Source organism: Desmodus rotundus, chromosome 1 (genome assembly GCF_022682495.2).
Source record: "Desmodus rotundus isolate HL8 chromosome 1, HLdesRot8A.1, whole genome shotgun sequence".
Lineage (NCBI taxonomy): Eukaryota > Metazoa > Chordata > Mammalia > Chiroptera > Phyllostomidae > Desmodus > Desmodus rotundus.
This window is the reverse complement of record NC_071387.1, coordinates 98,822,402-98,839,941: the sequence shown is the minus strand read 5'-3', so window position 1 is coordinate 98,839,941 and position 17,540 is coordinate 98,822,402. Positions and strand designations below refer to the sequence as shown.

The following is a 17,540-nucleotide window of genomic DNA, read 5'->3' as shown; positions in this document are numbered from 1 at the left end:
GACAGCAGCCAATTCGCTGACCGGGGAAGGAGTACTGTTTAAAAAAGAACGCAAATGGTTCGATCCCAGGTTTTGACACCCCAAAATAAGTAAATAAATAAATGAAGATTAAAAAAACCCACAAAGATCACACACACACACAAAATTACTGCACGTTTTTTTACTTGTACATCTAGGCACGTAAAATCATAGAAGCCATCTGGAAGGATGGACACCAAACTGTTAACAGAGACCACCTCTAAAGGAAAGAAAGGACTAAGTCCGAGGCAACTATTTAACTTGGTACAAGAACGTTCTGGAGTATTACCGCGCACTCAAAAACCACTTTAAAAGGCTGACAAGCCAAAGCATTGGCCTCCAGGCCCTAATTTTCAGGACCCCTCGCCCGCGACGCCATCCTACCCTCCCTGCCCCTCTCGAGCGGGCGCTGACCAGGTCCACTCCGGAATCCAAGCCAGCTCCCTGCTCCCTCCCTGGCCACAGCCGTGTCTGCCGCAGGGGTGCCGCGCTCACCAGAAACGGGGGAAGGCTCTCTCTTGGGCTGCAGGCGACTGGTCTGGGGCAGGAATGGGTTGTTCAGCCTGCAGGAAATACCAGTGTCAGCGGAAAACCGGGCCCTAGGCCGCCCCCCGGCCCGCCCCGCCGCACCCCGCGAGGATGCTCACCCGAACGTGTTGGGCTCCTCCACCACTTTCATCTTGGCGGCGCCCGCGTACCCCGGCCCTAGGTGGAACGGGCCGTGAGGAGGCGCGCGGACAGCAGGGCGGGGGCGCGGGGATGCGGGGAAGGGCGGGGAGGGGGTTCGGGGTCGCGGGAGCGGCGCGGGGGCCCGGACACCCACCGTACGCGGCGAGCGCGAGCAGGAGCAAGACGCGGGCAAACGTCGCAGCCATCGCCGCCGGCGCCGGCCGAGCGCGCGGTCACGTGGAAGCCGCCGGATCACGTGAGAACCGGAAACGGAAGAGGCGTTCGTTCCGGCTCACAGCGCGGGCCCCGAGTGCCCGCGGAGGGCCGCGCCCACCGGTCGCCGAGGCCTTGCTCTCCGCTATGGGCCGCCGGAGGGCAGCGCGCGGCCCAGGGGCCGAAGGCGGCCGCGCTCGGCGTCCCGCGGGCCGATCTCTGGAGGCGTTCGCAGAGGAGGCGGGCGCCGCGCTGCGCGGTGAGTGGGGGGTGGTCAGGGGCGAGGGCGGGGCTGAGGTCGGAGGCCCGGGGTCGGCCGGCTGAGCCGCGCCTGACCCCGGTCCCGTGCTCTGCCCGGTGCAGCGTCCGTGAAGCCGGAAGCGGCCGAGGACGTGGACGGCCCGAGCCCGGTGCGGCTGCCTTGCCCGCTGGCCATGTGGGAGCTAGGGCACTGCGACCCCCGGCGCTGCACCGGCCGCAAGCTGGCCCGCCTAGGCCTGGTGCGCTGCCTACGCCTTGGCCACAGGTTCGGCGGCCTCGTGCTCAGCCCCTTGGGCTCCCAATATGTGTCTCCTGCGGACAGGTAGGCGCGAGGGGCCGGGGGGAGGGGTGGGAATGGCTGGGGTGCCTGCGTGGACTCTCTCGTCCTAATAAGCCCCAGACTCTGGCGCATCATTCCTTTCAGGACCCATTTTTTCATACCTATTTGTCTGGCGTGCCCCTATTGCACAGGTGGCAGACACACGGCCTGCGGCCGAATCCGGCCCTCCACCTTGTTTTATCTGGCCCGGCACCTTGTTTCTACCCCGCCGCAGCGCCAAGCTCTGCCTTAACTGTTAAGAGTAGTTACATTTATACAGTCCTAAAATTACGTGCGGCTCTTTGAAGGTAACTGCCAGGCTGATGTGCCCCCCCTCCATTGAAAATGAGTTTGACACCCCTGCAGGGGACCTATTGTCTAGCACGGAGCCCAGAATATATTAGATCTCAAATAAACAGTCATGTGAATAAATGAATCTGTTCCAGTTACTTAGCTGCTTCAAAGCTTGGCCTATATGGGCCCTTAGAGATTATTTGAGGCAGGGAAATGATGTCCTTGTATCCCTAGTGAGGTCAGTCTCCAGGGACATACCTGTGCTAGGGCTACAAAGGTGGTGTTGGCCCCCAGAACCCTGTGCTGCTCTTGGCAGGCAGCTGGTGGCACAATCGGGGATAGCTGTCATCGACTGCTCCTGGGCCAGACTGGAGGAGACACCCTTTGGGAAGATGCGGGGGAGCCACTTTCGGCTGCTGCCCCACCTGGTGGCCGCCAACCCTGTGAACTATGGTCGGCCCTGCAAACTGTCCTGTGTAGAGGCTTTTGCAGCCACCTTCTGCATTCTGGGTGAGTGTCAGGGCAGCGTGGAGGCCTGGCTGTGCACCCAGCAGTGTGTTTTCTGCCGGCAAGTCCCAGGAGACACGAGGGTGTGCGTGGACGTGGTTGAGATGGACAGGCCAGGGTTTCTCTTCCAGCTCCCACTTAAAAGTCCTCACTCCGTGGGTGGCAAAATGGATAGCTGGCCTGCAAGCACTCCTGTTTGGCCTTGTTATCATGGCACCACTGCCTTGAGAGCCCTCCGTCAGCCTTCAACTCATCCTCAAGAGATTTTTTGGTCCCAATAGAGGTCCCAGTGGGCAGCCCCATGAGACATGGGCAGGGGGATTTCATGGGCTTCAGCGTCAGCCATGGGCTGTCTGGGTTATAAGGTGGTGTCTGGCAGGGACTTTTTAGTATCCAGGACAGCGTTGAGGATGCTGGGGACATGCTTAAGATTGGAAAGGGATTGTTGACATTCTTGGGTTTCCTGTTTCTGTGGCATCAGGCTTCTCAGACCTTGCTGTCATTTTGCTGCGGAAGTTCAAGTGGGGTAAGGCCTTCCTAGACCTGAACCGTCAGCTCCTGGACAAGTATGCAGCCTGCTGCGGCCCAGAGGAGGTGCTGCGGGCAGAGCAGGAGTTCCTGGCCCACGCCAGGGAGTGCCCCAAGGAGGCGATCGGTGAGACCGGGCATGGACCTGACCCCCCTGGGTAGGAGCCAGGGCCCTCCATGCCTGCCACCTCCCTGAGAAGCTCCAGGAGTGGAAGGCTGGGTTCTGCTCAAAGCTCACCTACGCGCCACTGTTCTCTCTGCTCCTTCCATTCAGATCCCTTTGATGTGGATTCTGGACGAGAGTTTGCCAACCTCAACAGGCCTATGGCTGGCACCTGGTAGGTCCTCAGGCTTCCCAGTTTTGTGACAGCTCAGATCCAGGGCTGTCCTCGGCCTCTGGCCTCAGCCCCTCCTGCTGTGGGGTGGGGAGGAAATGGTGGTTTTGACTGTGGAAAAGGGGGTGCGGACATCCCACCGAAAGGTTTTGGTTTTGAGAACACAAGGAATAGGAGGCGTTTGTACTCAGCCTGGGGGCTTTTGTGGGTCAGTGTGCTGGGAAAGGACTGCCTCAGACGAGCCACGAATGACGCATTCGGTGAACAAAGCTCTCTTTCCAGGCTGCCCAGGAACAGTGGCGACAGTGACAGTGAGGAAGAGTCTGAGGAACTTGTGCCTGAAGCTGAGGATGGAGGAGGCAGCAGCGACAGCAGCCCAGAAGAGGAAAAGAGACTGGAGCAGGAGTCAGAGGCCAGGGCCCCCACCAAGGTGGGGAAAGGAATTGAGACACGGCAGAGAGACGGAGGTTGCACACGTGTATTTTTTGAGGCAGAGTAATGCGGAGTCTAGAGACTGCGGCGGGGTTGGTGGGAACGAAGGGGCCTGGCGGCCTGGGCCCATCGCATCTGCAAGCAGCACTGGGCTCGGTCGGGTTCTCTCCCGAAGCTTCTGTCATATGCTTCGCCTGGGTCCTGCCACAGAGTGCCCAATGAAGCTGCAGACGGGGAGACTGTGTAGCCTGTTACTTTGCGCTCGGCCTGGGCGCTCAGGAGACCATCAGCCTCTAGTGAGGCAGACCTGTCCTGGAGAGATCTGGGCCGAGGGGGTGGCCGGCCATGGGGCAGGTGTTGTGTGGGTACAAACATGTACACGCAAGGAGAAGCCCGATGGGTGACCAGTCAGTGTGGAGCCCTCATACTGACCTAGCAGCCTCAGAGTGACCCCAGGGACTCTCCTGGGCCTAGGATGCAGGTGGGGGACAGAGACCTAGGATACTTTGAGCAAACCTTTCCTCCCTCCCCATGGCTTCTGTGGGTGGAGGGCTCTAGAGCCCAGAGGGGGCGAGAGCACTGGCTGCCCACTCTCTTCCTCTACCTGGAGCCCTGGGAGCTGCTTCTCTCTGTGGTTCGGGTTGTTCAGACTCAAACCCTGCTCTTCCTGCCTCTCAGCCTATTGAGCTCCTCTTGCCCTAGAAGGCTCTTCTGTGGCACTGGTGACATTGGGGGTAGATCATTCTTAGTTCGGGAGAGGGTCCTGTCTGGCTTATTGCAGCATATGAAGCCGCATCCCTGAACTTTATCCATTGGTACCAGGGGCACCCCTTTCAACCCCCAAGTGTGACCACCAAAAATGTCTCCAGGTATGGCTTAATGTCCCCTGGGGGGCAAAGGCCCCAATAAGAACCGTGCTCTAAGGTGAGTGCCTGCCAGCCCTGGGGCTGTGGAACCCCCAGGAGTCACGTGGGGAAACTCACCTGGTGGCCAGGCTTCCTCCGCTCCACATCCAGGCCCTGCCGAGCTGGCTGCCCAGACACAGGGTTCGGGAGTGCTTGCTGGGTACAGGGGTTCATAGCGCGTACCACATGGACACTCCACGGCAGACAGGAGCCAGAAGGCCCGGCCACAGCACAGATGCCACACAGCAGGGAAAGGGGCGCCACAAGTCCTGGTGTACCAAGCTGACTACAGGCTGAGACAACACTATGGGGACTCGGGGAGTTTCTGGGCCTGGCAGCTGTGGGGGGGCTCATGGGTCTGCCTCCATGAATTTCTCCAGCTCCCGGAGTCTCTTGACAAACTCCTGTGCCTCCCTGTTGGTGCGGCCCTCCAGCATCCGCAGTGTGGACCTCACTGCAGGCGGGAGGGCAGGGCAGCGTCAGGCCCTGCCAGCCCTTAGACCCACCACCCCCAGGCCCGGGCCCCCCCCCCCCCTCCGCCCCCACTCACCCTGGGCTCTGGGCCGGCGCAGGTGCAGCGTGATGGGCTGTCCAGCCTTCGTGCTACCCCCAACTTGGGGTCGCACAATGCCACCAATGCTGCCCAAGCCAAGGGCTGCCTCCCCTTCAAAGTCATTGGTGGACAGCCAGTCATGGTCCATGACTGTGAACAGCACACAGGCACCGGGGCGGCGGCACGCCTCTGCTGGCACGGAACTGCAAGCAGAGGACAGTCACTGAAGCCCCGTTCCCTGTTCGGCTGGGCGCTGGGCATGCAGGGGCAACACTCACAAGTAGAAGAGTTCGTCATACACTGGGTGCAGCGTACGGCTTTTGACCTGGGTCCTCTGGCTGTGGACCAGCGGGAAGAGATGTGGCGGGCCCAACTCCACGATTACGAAGGGGTCACTCAGGCCTGGGGGGCAGGGATGTGAGTAGACTGCCCCCATCCCACTGCCTTGTCCCCACCCGGCCATGCCTCTGCCCCTCACCATTGGTGTCCAGGGGGAGCAGGTCGGCAGCGTGCAATACCTCCACCGCCAGCCGCTGCTCGGCTGCCTCATAGTAGCAACGAACACTCAGGCGCCCGTACCGGTTCTGCCCCAGGGACCTCTGCAAAAAGGCCCTTGGGCCAGTGAGCCCCGCTCAAGGGCCCCGGGGCAAGGCAGCGTGCCCACACCCGGGCTGCCTACCTGCTTGAGTTTGTCCAGGTAATACTGCTCGATGCACTCGCGGGCAGAGCACTTGTGCAGACGCAGCTGCTCCTCCAGCTTCTGCAGGGGAGGGGGCGAGAAGGTGGCCGCCAGCTCCCCCAGCCTGCGGGCTCCTGAAGGGACAGGCTGATGCAGGGCAGTGGCCCAGGGCTAGGCCTCACCTTGTAGCTTCCGTCCTTCAGGTTCTCCAGGGACAGACCCTGTCCCTCCGCATGGAAAAAAGTGACCAGGGCCTAGGTTGGCAAGAAGGAAGAGGTGTCAGATTGTGTTGTGTGCTGGTGACAGTGGCCCGAGACAGGTGGAGCCTTGAGTCTGAGTGGCACTGGGATCTCGGGAGCCCAGGGAAGAGCCACTTGTCACACTGGGGAGCAGCAGAAGCCCCCAAGAAGTCTGGGAAAATGCCGACGCCTGAGGCCAGACAGCTGCTTTAACAGGTGCCTCAGGTGCTGCCGATCCAAGTGCGCAGCGGGGAGGAAATGCTGCCCTGGTGGCTCCCAGAGGAGAGGCTGTCCAGAGTGGCAAACCAGGCGTCCCAGCATGGGGGCAGCAGCCTTGCCCCCCGGAGCCCGGCAGGGGAAAGGGCCCTGCATGAGGTCCTACCTCCAGTGTGAAGTGGAAACGGCTGTAGAAGTCAGCAGAGACGTCAAGGTTGGTGCCCAGTGCCCGCAGAATGGCCTGCAGGAGCAGCTCCCAGAGGGCCTCCAGCACCCTGCAGGGACACAGGATCTGTGACTGGACCCCGGTCTGCCCCACTCCAGCCGGTCAAGGCCATACCTGTTCAGGTTCTCCTTCACCAGCAAGGCTTTCAGCAGGGCCAGCTTCTCATCCAGGTATTTCATGAGCGGGGCCACAGCCTGTGGGGAGTGTCCTCAGGGTCGGGCTGCACGTGGTCCCACCACGCGCACACTTCCCACCAGGCTGAGCCCTCAGCTGGCTGAGCACTCACCTCATCGTTCTGGATGGAGTCAGGTGAAAGGCTGATGTGCTGCACGTACTTCCTGATGTCGCCCACCATCTGAGGGAGGGCAGTGCTCAGCACTGAGGGCAGTGGTGGCGCGGAGCGGGCAGTCAGGTCCCTACCCCACCTTCCTTGCCCACCTTGGAGGTCAGATGCGCAGTCACAGTGCAGGCCTCCCGCTGCAGGTCCTCATCCAGCGTCTGCGTGCAGCCGAGCAGGGTGCGTGGGAGCCCTCCAGGGAGCCCTGAGGCCCCCTCTGGCCAAGCCAGGCCTCGCAGTGCCTGGCCAACAGCCCTGCGCAGGAGCTCCACGTTGTTGAGGACCACGCAGAGCTGGAGAGAGGTGCCAGATGGGGGGCGGTGTTTCTGCGGTCACGTGCTGGCCCCACCTAGCCGCCTGCCTCCATTCACCTGCCCGCCAGCCCACTCACTGGCTCACTCACTGCCTCTCCCGAGGCCCTGGGTTGAGTGTCCACCTTCTTCCGCAGCAGCTCGGTGTAGAAGACAGCGGCCTCACACAGGTCCTGGTAGGGTGCAGGGGCTGGCTGTGAGCCATGTCCCCTGGCCTGCTGCCCCTCTGGGCCCTGACCTATTCTCGGGCTGTAGTTCCCACCTGGCTAAGCTGGGTGCCCAGCTCCTGGGCCTGGGCAGGGTCTGGCCATGCCAGGTAGGCCCACAGCTCCCGGATGTGGCTGAAGCAGAGGCTTGCAGTGGCTGCGGAGCTGCTATGCTTGGAGGGGTTGTCCATTGGCTCCAGCTGGGAGGGCAAGAGGAGGCCCGGGTTGGGGGGGCGGACACCCTGGGTAGGTCCCAACACCCTTGGACCGGGTGCTGACTCACTGTGTCAACATCAACAGCTCCCTGGAGCCTCCATTTGGCCTGGTCCCTCATCACCTGTAGCCAAAGCTTCACAGCAGGTAGGAACGGGACGTGGATGCCGGCCAGGGCCAGGGAGCGGCTGTCCCTGTGGCGGGAAGCCAGTCAAAGCATGCCCAGCTGAGACAGCCTGAGCTGGCATGGCCCAGGGTCCCTAGCCTAAAGAGCACCCAGGAGAGCCCCCAGCACAAGGCTCTTGGGCTCTTGTTCTAGAGCCCTCCTAGAGGAAGCTAGAAAACACGTGGGGGAGGGCAACGGGTGAGGGAAGAGAAGCGGGGGTAAGGTGGATGGGGTAGGGGGACAGGTGGGGGAGGGAGGGAGAATTGGATGGGACAGGACACGCACCGGCCCAGGATGCTGCTCCAAAAGCGCTGGATGTCTGCCAGGGACAGGTAAAGCTCAAAGAGCTGTGAAGCCACCTCGAGGGTCATTTTGAGGTTCAGCTCCTCCGTCAGTACCCACACCTCCTCGGCTACCTGCCCAGAAAGGTGGAGTCAGGCTGCCAGCAACAAGGAAACCTAGGCCTCTTCCCACCCAGGAAACCTCTCCCCAACCCCCTGCCTCACCAGCCGCTCAAGCTGCCGAAAGGTGAGAGTGAAGAAGTCGATCTTGATGATGCTGCAAAGAACACGTCTCAGACACCTGCTCACCCCTGTCCCCAGGCAGCACTCGAGGGGCTGGGTGCCGGGGCAGCAGCAGGAGTTCTGAGCGCCACCTGTGGAAGAGGCTGGCGTAGATGCTGTAGCAGGACTGCAGGTCCTCATAGATGGCATCAACCAGCTCCACCAGCCCAGCAAGTCGCTGCAGCCCCGGCTGCAAGGAAGCACTGTTCACACTGATCTTTTGGCCTGCACCCCACCCCCCCGCCCCCTCATGGCCACGTCCCCTCTGAGCTGTACCTGCTCTCGAGGACTCTTAGCATTCAGGAGCCTGTCATACCACTCACGGTTGCCTCTCTGCAAGGGAAACCACCAAGGCAGTGTGGGAAGGAGGAAGGGCACGGCCTGGACTACAGCACGTCCAGGGCTGGTGGGTGGGGCAGGGGCTGGGCAGGTAGGCCAGGCCCCACTGCCAGACACACTTTCAGGGCAGCGGCGATGTCCATGTTTAGCTCCGTCTCAAAGGGGCAGATTTCAAAGGAAGGCTGGAAGAGCTGCAGCTTGTCCAGGCACCTAGGTGAGGAGCCGCAGCTGACTGCTGGCTGCCCCACCGGGTCCCCTACCCCACCTTGTGCTAGCGGCTGTACCCACTTCAGCAGCAGCTCCAGGCGGTGTATGGCTGTGCTGTTGGTGGCAGGGAAGTAGTCCCGGAGCTGGCGCAGTAGGCGCAGTGCGAACTCAGAGAAGGCAGAGAAGCTGTCAGCCAGGCTCTCCTCCTGAGGGTACAGGGCCCTTCATAGCTAACCTCAGGCCCTCCTCCTCCAGGCGGGGCCAGCAGGTCAGCAAAGCTCTGCCCTGAGGAGCAGCTTCCAACCCCATGGTCCTCTTCCTGCTGGCCTCTCCGACCTCAGCCTCCATAGCTCCCCCTGGCGGCACAGATGGCCTCACCTTTGCACCATCTGCTGTTCCCCCAGCTCGGTCTCTGCAGTGCCCACTCTGTTGTTTACCAGCAGAAGTGCAGGATCTTCCTCACCATCTCTAATGTCGGTATTGCCTACCACTTGCTCTCTCCTATGTCATACAGTTTGTTTGTTTTCAACCTCCTATTGCCCTCGCGAGACGTGAACCCAACAAAGAGAGGACTCTGCCTCTCACTACCTGGCCCAGCCTGAGCAGGCCCACAGCACACCCTCCAGGAACAACATTTTCAAGCCACACGGTGAACCCCACCTGCTCCTGAGGCAGCGAGGCCGCCTCCTCCCAGTGTGCCTGCATGTCCTCCAGAAGGCCCAGCAGGTAGCCGTAGTCCAGGGTACAGGTCTGATGGTGGCGGCTGCTGACCTGCCAGTGTCTGTGGGGGCCGGGCCCAGAGCTAGGGCAGCGACTTCAGACCAAACTCCCACAACCCAGGGAACCCCCAAGCACCCCGCCCACAAACGGGGAATGAGGCTTCATGCCCCACCCACAAACTGCCACTGCCCCGCCCTTCGCCATCAGTCCTGCCCACTCACAGCACCGCCAGTTGCAGCGCAGACAAGTTGTTTTGTGCTCCGTGGAGGCACAGCACGGTGGCAGCAGGCCCGCTGAGCTCGCCTCGCCAGCTGCTCGAGTTCGGCTGGGGGGCGGGCTGGGTGTGGGTGGTGGTGGGAGACTCCCACCCCTCCTGCTCGTGACCTCCACCACTTGCCCTCCCCATGCTGTCCCCAGCTGCCCCAGGGTCCCCAGGGCACCTCTACCTCGTCAGGTCGGTGCTCAAACTGCAGCAGACGGCTGAGCAGCAGCAAGTAGGACAGGAAGCCCGACCGCCCGCGCTGGCTCATGCCCGTGTCCCTCTGGGATGCAGAGCCAGTCCTTACCAAGTGCCGGAGCCACGGATTGGGGCGCAGGGCAGAGGTCCCCACGATCCCCGCCCCACGATCCCCGCCCCCCGGCTCCCCACCTGCGTGGTGATCAGCTTGAGCACCAGCTGGCAGTCTCCCTGCACGCGGGAGGCGCTGGAACGTGGTTCCAGCTTGAACCATCGGTCCTCTCCAGCCACCGGCACCTCCTGTTGGAATGGGGTTCAGACCGGAGACTCCTATCTCCTTTCCCTCCCACATAGACGCTGTGGGACTAGGGGGAGAACATAGGCCTTGGCGCTTCCCATTGAACTGGGGCAACTAGCACAGAGTGAGCATTCAGGGGTGCTGGACCGAGAGGCCCCAGGAGGCTATTCTTCCCCGTCTCAGCAAGGGTCTTCCCCCAGCTCATGAAGGATGGTAGACTTTGGGGGGATTACAGGACACAGCCACTGTCAGTATCCCAGGAAGGTGAGGCACCCACAAGCAGGTGTTCTGTGAGTGAAGCCTCTGCACCCACTCACCCAGATGGGTATGTTGAGGCAGCCCAGGAAGTCGTCAGTGTGGTCCTCTGGGGGCCCAGACCTCCCGTTTGCACGGGCTGACTTGACAATCTGTTTGAAGTACCTGGGCACAGCAGGGCAGGTGTCACACCTGTGACCCCCCGGGAGCAACCATCACCAGCTGCGCAGGGTCCCACGTGCTGTACCTGCTCATGCCCTTCAGGCCAATGACTTCATTCAGCTTCCTGCATGCGTCCACCAGGGACACGTCATCGTCATGGTCCCTGGGTGGTGTGGGGGGCACCTGGCTTGTCTGGAGCCCAGCCTGGCCCTGCCCCCTCCCACTACCCTCAGACCGGAGGCGCCCACACCCCCTATACCAGATGTCCAGATGCAGCTGGTCCGTGCGGACATCCTCAATCTCACTACGAGGAAAACGGAGAGGTACCCGTGAGGGTCTGAGGTGATCCTCTGCCCAGAGCTGGGGCAGGGACAATTCCAGAAGCCACAAGGAGAGGTCCATGGCAGGCTGTGTGGCCATGCGGGCATGATGCCTCTCTCTGATCCTTAGTTCTCTCCTCTGGGAAGTGGGCTTATGATCAGTCCCCTTGGTTCTCTGGGGCAGGCACTGACCGAGACCACATACAGCTGTGACCCTCTGGTCACAGCCGCCCGCACGCACCCCCAGGACTGGCTCTGGCACGGCCCGACCATCCTACTGGGCGAAGGGCCTTACAAGAGGAAGTGCTCCTTCCACACAGGGTTCAGGGTGCTGCTCTTGACCTCGGTGACCTGGATGCACTTAGCCAGCGGACTGCCACGCTTGGCACCTTTGCGGAAGCTGAAGCGCTGCTCCTTGTGTGGGCCTGGCTCCCGCGGGGTGCCTGAGGCCGGCAGGATGCCCAGCATGCAGTAGGGGTCACTGAAGCCTGGGACACAGCAAGTGCCTCAGTCCCCGACCCCAGGGGACTCAGCCCTCAGTCCTCCCCTCCATGATCACCAGGCCTGGGCGCAGCTAACATCCCAGCCGGTCCTCACTCACCATTGGGGTCTTTGGCCAGCAGGTTCTTGGCACGCATGACGGATACTTTCAGAGCATATGTGGGGGCCTGCGGGCAGAGAGGTGCTGAGGGGCCTCTAGGATTTTAGTGTGAACGTAACAGGGCCCTCTTCTATGCCCCCACCCAAGTCCCTGAACATGGGCGCTGTGGCTGGTCAGCTCTGTACAAGCGGGTGGCAGCCTCACCTTGGCTTTCTTCACACGCTCAATGGCTTCTGCATGCTGCTCGGGGCTGGTGCCAAACACCTGGAGAGGGCAGGCAGGTGTGAGGGCCCAGGTGACCCCCAAAGTGAGGCTGGTCATCACTCTGGGGACCTCAGGCATGGCCCCAGCCGGGGATGCCTGACTGCAAATGTCATGGGTTGGGGAGTGCACACAGGTGAAGATGCGAGATGTGTCCGCCCTTCTTTCTACCCTTCTGTGTGCTGTGTGTCTGTCCATCCTTCTGGGTGGGCCTGTCAGACTAGACACATGTGTGTGTGTGCATGGGGTACATCTGTGTGTGTTCAGGGGACAGTGAGGTCGGCAGGTGCGGGAGGAAGTTAGGGGTGGGCAGTGGTCCTTCTCAGAGCAAGGTGAGCAGGGCCAATGGGGCTCACCTGCTGTAGGTAGCTCAGCAGGGCCTCCTGGTTGTCCACCAGGTCAGGGCCCATGGTCCCCGCACGATAAAGGACGGTGTACAAGGCTTCTTCGTAGAGCATCTCCACCTGGGGGTGGAGTGGGGAGCACACCCTGAGTCTCTTGCCACCACACCGTTGCCTCCCCTCAGGCTCCTGCGGCCCACCCCGAGTCCAGCCCTCAGCCCTCAGCATCCCCTGTCACTGTCAGAGCCCATCTCTGCCTCAGTGCCTTTGCACCTGCACAGCCCTCCACTGGGGGCCCCTACGCATCCCTGACCTCGGCTCCCTACTTGCTTCCATGGGGAGGCCCGGCTACCACCCCAGCCACCTTCACTGTCCACCGATTCCCGGACTCTGAGCCTGGTGCACAGTAGGTGCTCTCAGCCCCAACTTAGGGTCAGAGCTCTGCCTGTCTTACCTCTTCCTGGGTCAGCGCTCTCAGGCCACGGTTGGGGTCCATGGGCTCAGTGGGGGCTGGTGAGCTGCTGCGCAGCAGGACCTAAGAGGGGAGAACTTGGATGAGGGCCTCTGAAGGCCAGGATCCTGTGGCCGGCTAGGTGGGCGTGGCCCAGGGAGGGAGGGAGTGGCGGGGGTGGAGGCTGGATGCAGGGGTGGAGGGGACATGTGAGGAGGCCTGGCATGGGGCACCCCATGCTACACAGCAGTGCCAGAGCCCTGACCTCACCTCAGGGCATGGCAGGCCCCGTCGGCCCTCCCCTTTCTTCAGGATGAGGCGCATCTGGGTGAAGAACTCTACGCCATCCCCTGGTTTCCTGCCGAGAGAGGCCGGGCTTGGGGTCAGCAGATGCTCCCCAGAGCTCAGGGCTCACGTCCATGCGTCCCAGCTCAGGACCACCCACCAGCCTGCATGACCCAAGGCATGCCTCAGGGCACAGTGTCATGTCCACAGGGCACTCCACAGCCTTGGGTTCAGACCCTCCTAGGCTCCCTTTGGGCCAAGGGGCACCCACCAGGCCCCCGTGATGGGCTCCTGCGGATCAGTGCTGGTGCTCCCCGGCTCCTCCTCAGTCCTCCGGCGGAAGGACGGGCAGACCTGCACCTGCCTGAGCACACTGCTCTTGATCTCCAGCAAGGTGGACATGGCGGCTGACCTGCAGGCAGAGAGGGCGTGGCTTCCAGTTGTCTGCTCCTTCATTAGTTCAGCACTGCTGTTCAGTCCCCAGTATGCATGTTCCACGCCATGTTGGGCAATTACTGAATTAACCGTAAACCATCAGAAGCCATGAACCTGGGAATAACCTGCAGCAGGAGGAGGGGTCCCCCCGGGAGACAAGTGGCTGGCACCGTCATGGCCACCAGAGGCAGGGCGTGCAGAGGGCAGAGGCCCCGGGGCCCATCCCTGACCCTGGACTCTGTAGGTGCCCAGGGGGCCACAAGGACTCCTGCCAAGTCACCTGTTCTCTCTAAGTCATCGGCCTGGGCAGGGGGGTACTGTCATTTTCACTTGACGGTACCCCAATCTGCAAAATGGGAAACCCCTGCAGGGTGGCTCTGCGGATGGGGCAAGCTGTAAGAAATGGTGAGGCGCCCTGCAAAGCCTGTGCCCCGCTCCTGTGTGGCCAGGATGCACAGGAGGGGTCCCCGACCAGGAGACGAATGGAGCCCAGGCCCCACAGCCCCTGCCCATGCCCTCTCAAGCCAGTTCAGTCTTGGTCATTCTGCTCTGTGTGGCCAGAACCTGTGGGGGGGACAGGGCTCGGACTGAACAAGTCTGTAGCTCTGGGAGGGTCTGGAGACAGTGACCCCAGCAGCAGGCACTTCTGAGTAACAGGGACACCTTTTGTCCGGGCGGCAGGGCCAGGCTTCCTCTGAGAAGCCTCACTGCTTCTGCTCATTGCTGGCACCAGGCTCTCTTGCCTAGCCCGCCTGCGGCCGGGGAGCAGGCCTGGTTTGAGGCAACACCTGCACGTCTCCTTCAGGAAGCTCAGTGTTCACCGCAGACCTCAGGAGGAAGGGTGGGATGAGAGCGAGGCCGCTGCCGCCCCTCATCCTCCAGGACCACCGCTTCCATCGCACTGTCCAGCCAGACACCCGCCTCTCCCCGGGTTGTGCACCAGCTGGCCCTGTGCCCTCCTCACACTCCAGGGTGTTCCCCTTGCTCCCCCTGAAAACTATCATGGCAAAGTGCGGACCCTCTGCCAGGCCACCTCTGCTTGCTCGGTGCACACCCCTTGGCCCCTGCCTGGGCTTGCTGGCCTCTGGTGCAGAGCACACAGCTTGCTCCCCTTAGAGCAGCATGGGGCCTCTCTGCTGGCCGCCTGGGTCCCCTCCCTTGCTGATGGGAACTTGTCCATGGATTGAGGGTGCTCCCAGGTCAGGCACATCCGCCTGGGCAGGGGCTACTGTCATTTTCACTTGGCAAAATAAGAAATGGGGGCTCCGCCAGATGGATCTACTAGCCCAGGCCTCCTGGGCAGTTAGTGGTGGGAATGCCAGATGAGACCGCTTCTGCCCTGTGTGCCCAGGCCATCCTCCCTGGGTGGGGCTACTGCTCAGGAATCATGCCCACGCATGCGCAGCCCCTCAAGCATCTGCTGCCTGTTCCTTGGAATCTTAAATCCTGCTGAGAGAGCTGGGGCCAGCGCACACCTAGCACCGGGTGGGGCCTAAATTGACTTTGTTGACCAAGCCAGGTCCCTGCTCCAGCTGTGTCTGTCCATCTGTCTCCTGGTGGTCCAGGGCTGCTGTTCCTGGTTTACACCCCCCACCAGCTCAGGCCCTCCACCTCCTGATGGGAGAGGCAAGCAGCTTGTCTCCCTATAGTTACCAGAAATGCGGCCCCACCTCTTTCATACCTATCAGTGCCTGCCGCTGGGAGCTTCCCCCCAAAGATGGGGGCTCCGCAGCTTGGGCACACGCTTCCAGAAGCTGTTGTCTCTACAGCCAACTGTGAGGTCCTCAGGGGCTGGGCCCCACAGGCCCCTTCCCTCTCTCTAGTTGAGTGGAAGGAGCTGCTCCCACAGCAGCCCCCAAAGCCAGGAGAGCAGCCACTGCTTGAGCTGTTGCCAGGGCAACCGCCAGTGGCTGTGTCTGCATGTGACAGGGGCCACAGGGGCTCTACATCTCAGAGGCAAACGTGACGCAGGAGCCCAGTGCCCTGAGCTGCAGGGATGGAGAACAAAATGTCCATGGTGGGGGGGCAGCAGCCTCCCTGCGTCTTCCACTCAACGGCTCACCGGATAATGCTCAGCCCTAGAGAGGGGTGTTGCTTGGTTCCCCTCATCTGAATGAGGAAACTGAGGCCTCAGGCTTACAATACTGCCCAAGGCCGCGGAGCCAGCATATGGGTCAAGGTGGAGTCCAGGTCTCCCTGGTTCCTGTGTCCAAGCACTAAGCTCCTAGCACGTCCTGCGCCCTGGGGTCCAGGTGGGCCAGCCTGCCTCCCTACTCCCTCAGCCCATTGCCACGATGGCGGCAACAGTGGCGCTTGCGCACACGTGTCTGGGACAGACGGCTCATTCTGAGTGCTCAGAGACTCCTCATGTTCCCCTGGGAATCCTGTGCTGCCAGGGCGGTCGGTGGCCTCATGGCATCCAACAGCCTTGGCCCCGGGAACCAGCCAGCATGTCACCCTGAGCTGCCATCAACGGTGGGCCTGTGGCCATCCCTCCGGGAAGCTCTCACTGGCTGCCAGGGCACCTCAGCTCACATGGGGCAGGAGCAAGCTGGGCACAGGGCTACAGGGGCCCTCCCTCTGTGTGATGGGCCCCCCTGGGCCTCCTTCCTGAGCTGTCCAACCCTCCCGGGCCTGGGCAGCACAATAGAACGTCCCTGCCAGGGCCCAGTCGCCAGGGCCCGAACCACAGCTCCCAACGGTCCAACAAGCAAACAGGCCGGCCATGCTGGCTCTGCCCGCAAGCCAAAATGGTCAGGTTGGCCTTGTCCCCTGGCTGTCCCCAAGGCCCAGGTTGAAAGGGAAATGACAACACTGAAAAATGGATGTCCCATGCACAGCCCAGGACTGGGGTGACTTCCAGAGCCGGGATTTGAACCCAGGGGTGTAGGCCAGGCTCTTTCCTACTAGCCTCTGTGTGGTTCTGAGGCAAGTGAGTCTGGGGCAGCTGAGCTGAACCAAAAAGCCAGATCAGTCTCCCTAGTCAGTGTCCCCAGTGGCCAGCAGGGCACCCTCAGAGGTGACACACACCTTCAGAGTGCTGGGACACCCTTCTTCCTGAAATTAGGTCCTTGGCAACTTGGGGGGTAGGGGACCCACTGATGCTGCCCGGGCCGGGGGGCAGGGTGTCTGGCCTCACACGCTAGTTCTCCATGTCTTCTTGGTCTTGTCTTCCCAGCCTGGCCCCCACCTGGCCCCCCACTGTCCCTTCACTCCTTTTTGTTGATTTCTGGCTGCCATCTCTCCACGGCCTCGCTGACTTCCCAGGCAGTGCTGCCTTGCACAACTCGAGGGCAATGCCCATTGCAAACGCTGCTCCCTGGGGAGGGGACTGGGAGTGTGAATTTTAACCAACTTTGTAGGTGTTCTTAGATCCCCATGGAGCCTGAGACCAGCTGTGAAGAGCTAGCTAGATGCTTCTGGAATGAACACATGAAAAATGATTTAATCCTGGAAAGTTTGTTCTTCTTCGAGGCCCCCTCTTACCTGTCCTTACTCACCTGTCTCCACGCAACGTTCCTCCCCCCCACTTCTCTCACTGATAACCTCCTTCCTGTCCCTCCTTCTTTGGTGCTCCCCACGGAGCTCCCCATGGGAGCCCAGAACGTCCAGTTCAGAAGGGGTCTTTCCCCCATTGGAGGGAGGGTGGTCCGGGAAGTTCGGAAGATGGTCAGGTGAGTATGGATATTTTTAAGCCCCCCTGGACCCCTGGGGTAGGTGAAGAGGTCGGGCGGGTTTTTCACTGACATGGATTTCAAGGAGGCTGGGGGCCTAGGAGGACCAGGTAGGGGCGAGAGGGACGGTGCGCTGGGGGCATCTTCTTCCTGGCAGGTTGCCTGAGAAACGCCGCAAAGCATCTCGGGGTCCTTGGCCCCAACTCCCCCTCCTACTTCCCCACCCCCGTGTGGCAGAGTGACCAGCCCTCCCAACCCTTGACCCCATCTTCTGTGTTTCTAGGGGAGGGCGCTAAGGGCGCGGGTAGAAATGCCAGAGACCTGCTCCTCTGAGCACGCACCAGCCTCAGTTTCCCCGGAACTAGGGGCGTGTCTTTGTGACCTCCCGCCGCCCTGGGCCTCAGTGGGGGCCTCCCGGTGCCCCTGGGGGTGCGCACGGAGGAGCCAAAGGGGGCGGTATCCCAGGTCCGTCCAGGTGGGCTTCCGCTGAGCTTCGACGGCGCGGGACGGAGTCACAGCACTCACCGTGGGCTGGGCGAGGGTA

General features: G+C 61.8%; 3 protein-coding genes across 3 annotated transcripts in view; 1 reads left to right on the top strand and 2 right to left on the bottom strand.

Moving 5' to 3' along the window:
• The window catches only part of GNPTG (N-acetylglucosamine-1-phosphate transferase subunit gamma), a 17,933-nt gene extending 16,971 nt beyond the window's left edge, over nucleotides 1-962 (bottom strand). Inside the window, exons 1-3 of the mRNA XM_053927827.1 lie at nucleotides 842-962; nucleotides 666-723; nucleotides 514-581 (exon numbers count right to left, since the gene is read on the bottom strand). Of these exons, the coding sequence (XP_053783802.1) occupies nucleotides 514-581; nucleotides 666-723; nucleotides 842-893 (178 nt within the window). The 5' untranslated portion in view covers nucleotides 894-962. The remainder of the gene's footprint in view (nucleotides 1-513; nucleotides 582-665; nucleotides 724-841) is intronic.
• Nucleotides 959-3,813, top strand: TSR3 (TSR3 ribosome maturation factor). Its single transcript, XM_053927823.2, has 6 exons — nucleotides 959-1,159; nucleotides 1,264-1,483; nucleotides 2,091-2,284; nucleotides 2,763-2,936; nucleotides 3,084-3,147; nucleotides 3,427-3,813. The coding sequence occupies exons 1-6, from the start codon at nucleotides 1,048-1,050 to the stop codon at nucleotides 3,641-3,643; spliced, it is 981 nt and encodes a 326-aa protein (XP_053783798.1). The 5' UTR covers nucleotides 959-1,047; the 3' UTR covers nucleotides 3,644-3,813.
• On the bottom strand, nucleotides 3,605-17,540 carry BAIAP3 (BAI1 associated protein 3). Its single transcript, XM_024553161.4, has 35 exons — nucleotides 17,522-17,540; nucleotides 13,159-13,299; nucleotides 12,873-12,960; nucleotides 12,606-12,686; nucleotides 12,167-12,274; nucleotides 11,754-11,813; nucleotides 11,550-11,616; nucleotides 11,244-11,436; nucleotides 10,888-10,932; nucleotides 10,714-10,791; nucleotides 10,529-10,631; nucleotides 10,106-10,213; nucleotides 9,903-9,998; nucleotides 9,678-9,781; nucleotides 9,397-9,517; nucleotides 8,818-8,942; nucleotides 8,649-8,739; nucleotides 8,467-8,523; nucleotides 8,283-8,380; nucleotides 8,134-8,185; nucleotides 7,913-8,043; nucleotides 7,532-7,655; nucleotides 7,305-7,448; nucleotides 7,123-7,215; nucleotides 6,833-7,024; nucleotides 6,681-6,749; nucleotides 6,509-6,588; nucleotides 6,335-6,443; nucleotides 5,896-5,967; nucleotides 5,714-5,794; nucleotides 5,513-5,633; nucleotides 5,313-5,436; nucleotides 5,032-5,237; nucleotides 4,560-4,935; nucleotides 3,605-3,898 (listed from the first exon to the last, which is right to left on the bottom strand). The coding sequence occupies exons 2-34, from the start codon at nucleotides 13,287-13,289 to the stop codon at nucleotides 4,832-4,834; spliced, it is 3,456 nt and encodes a 1,151-aa protein (XP_024408929.2). The 5' UTR covers nucleotides 13,290-13,299; nucleotides 17,522-17,540; the 3' UTR covers nucleotides 3,605-3,898; nucleotides 4,560-4,831.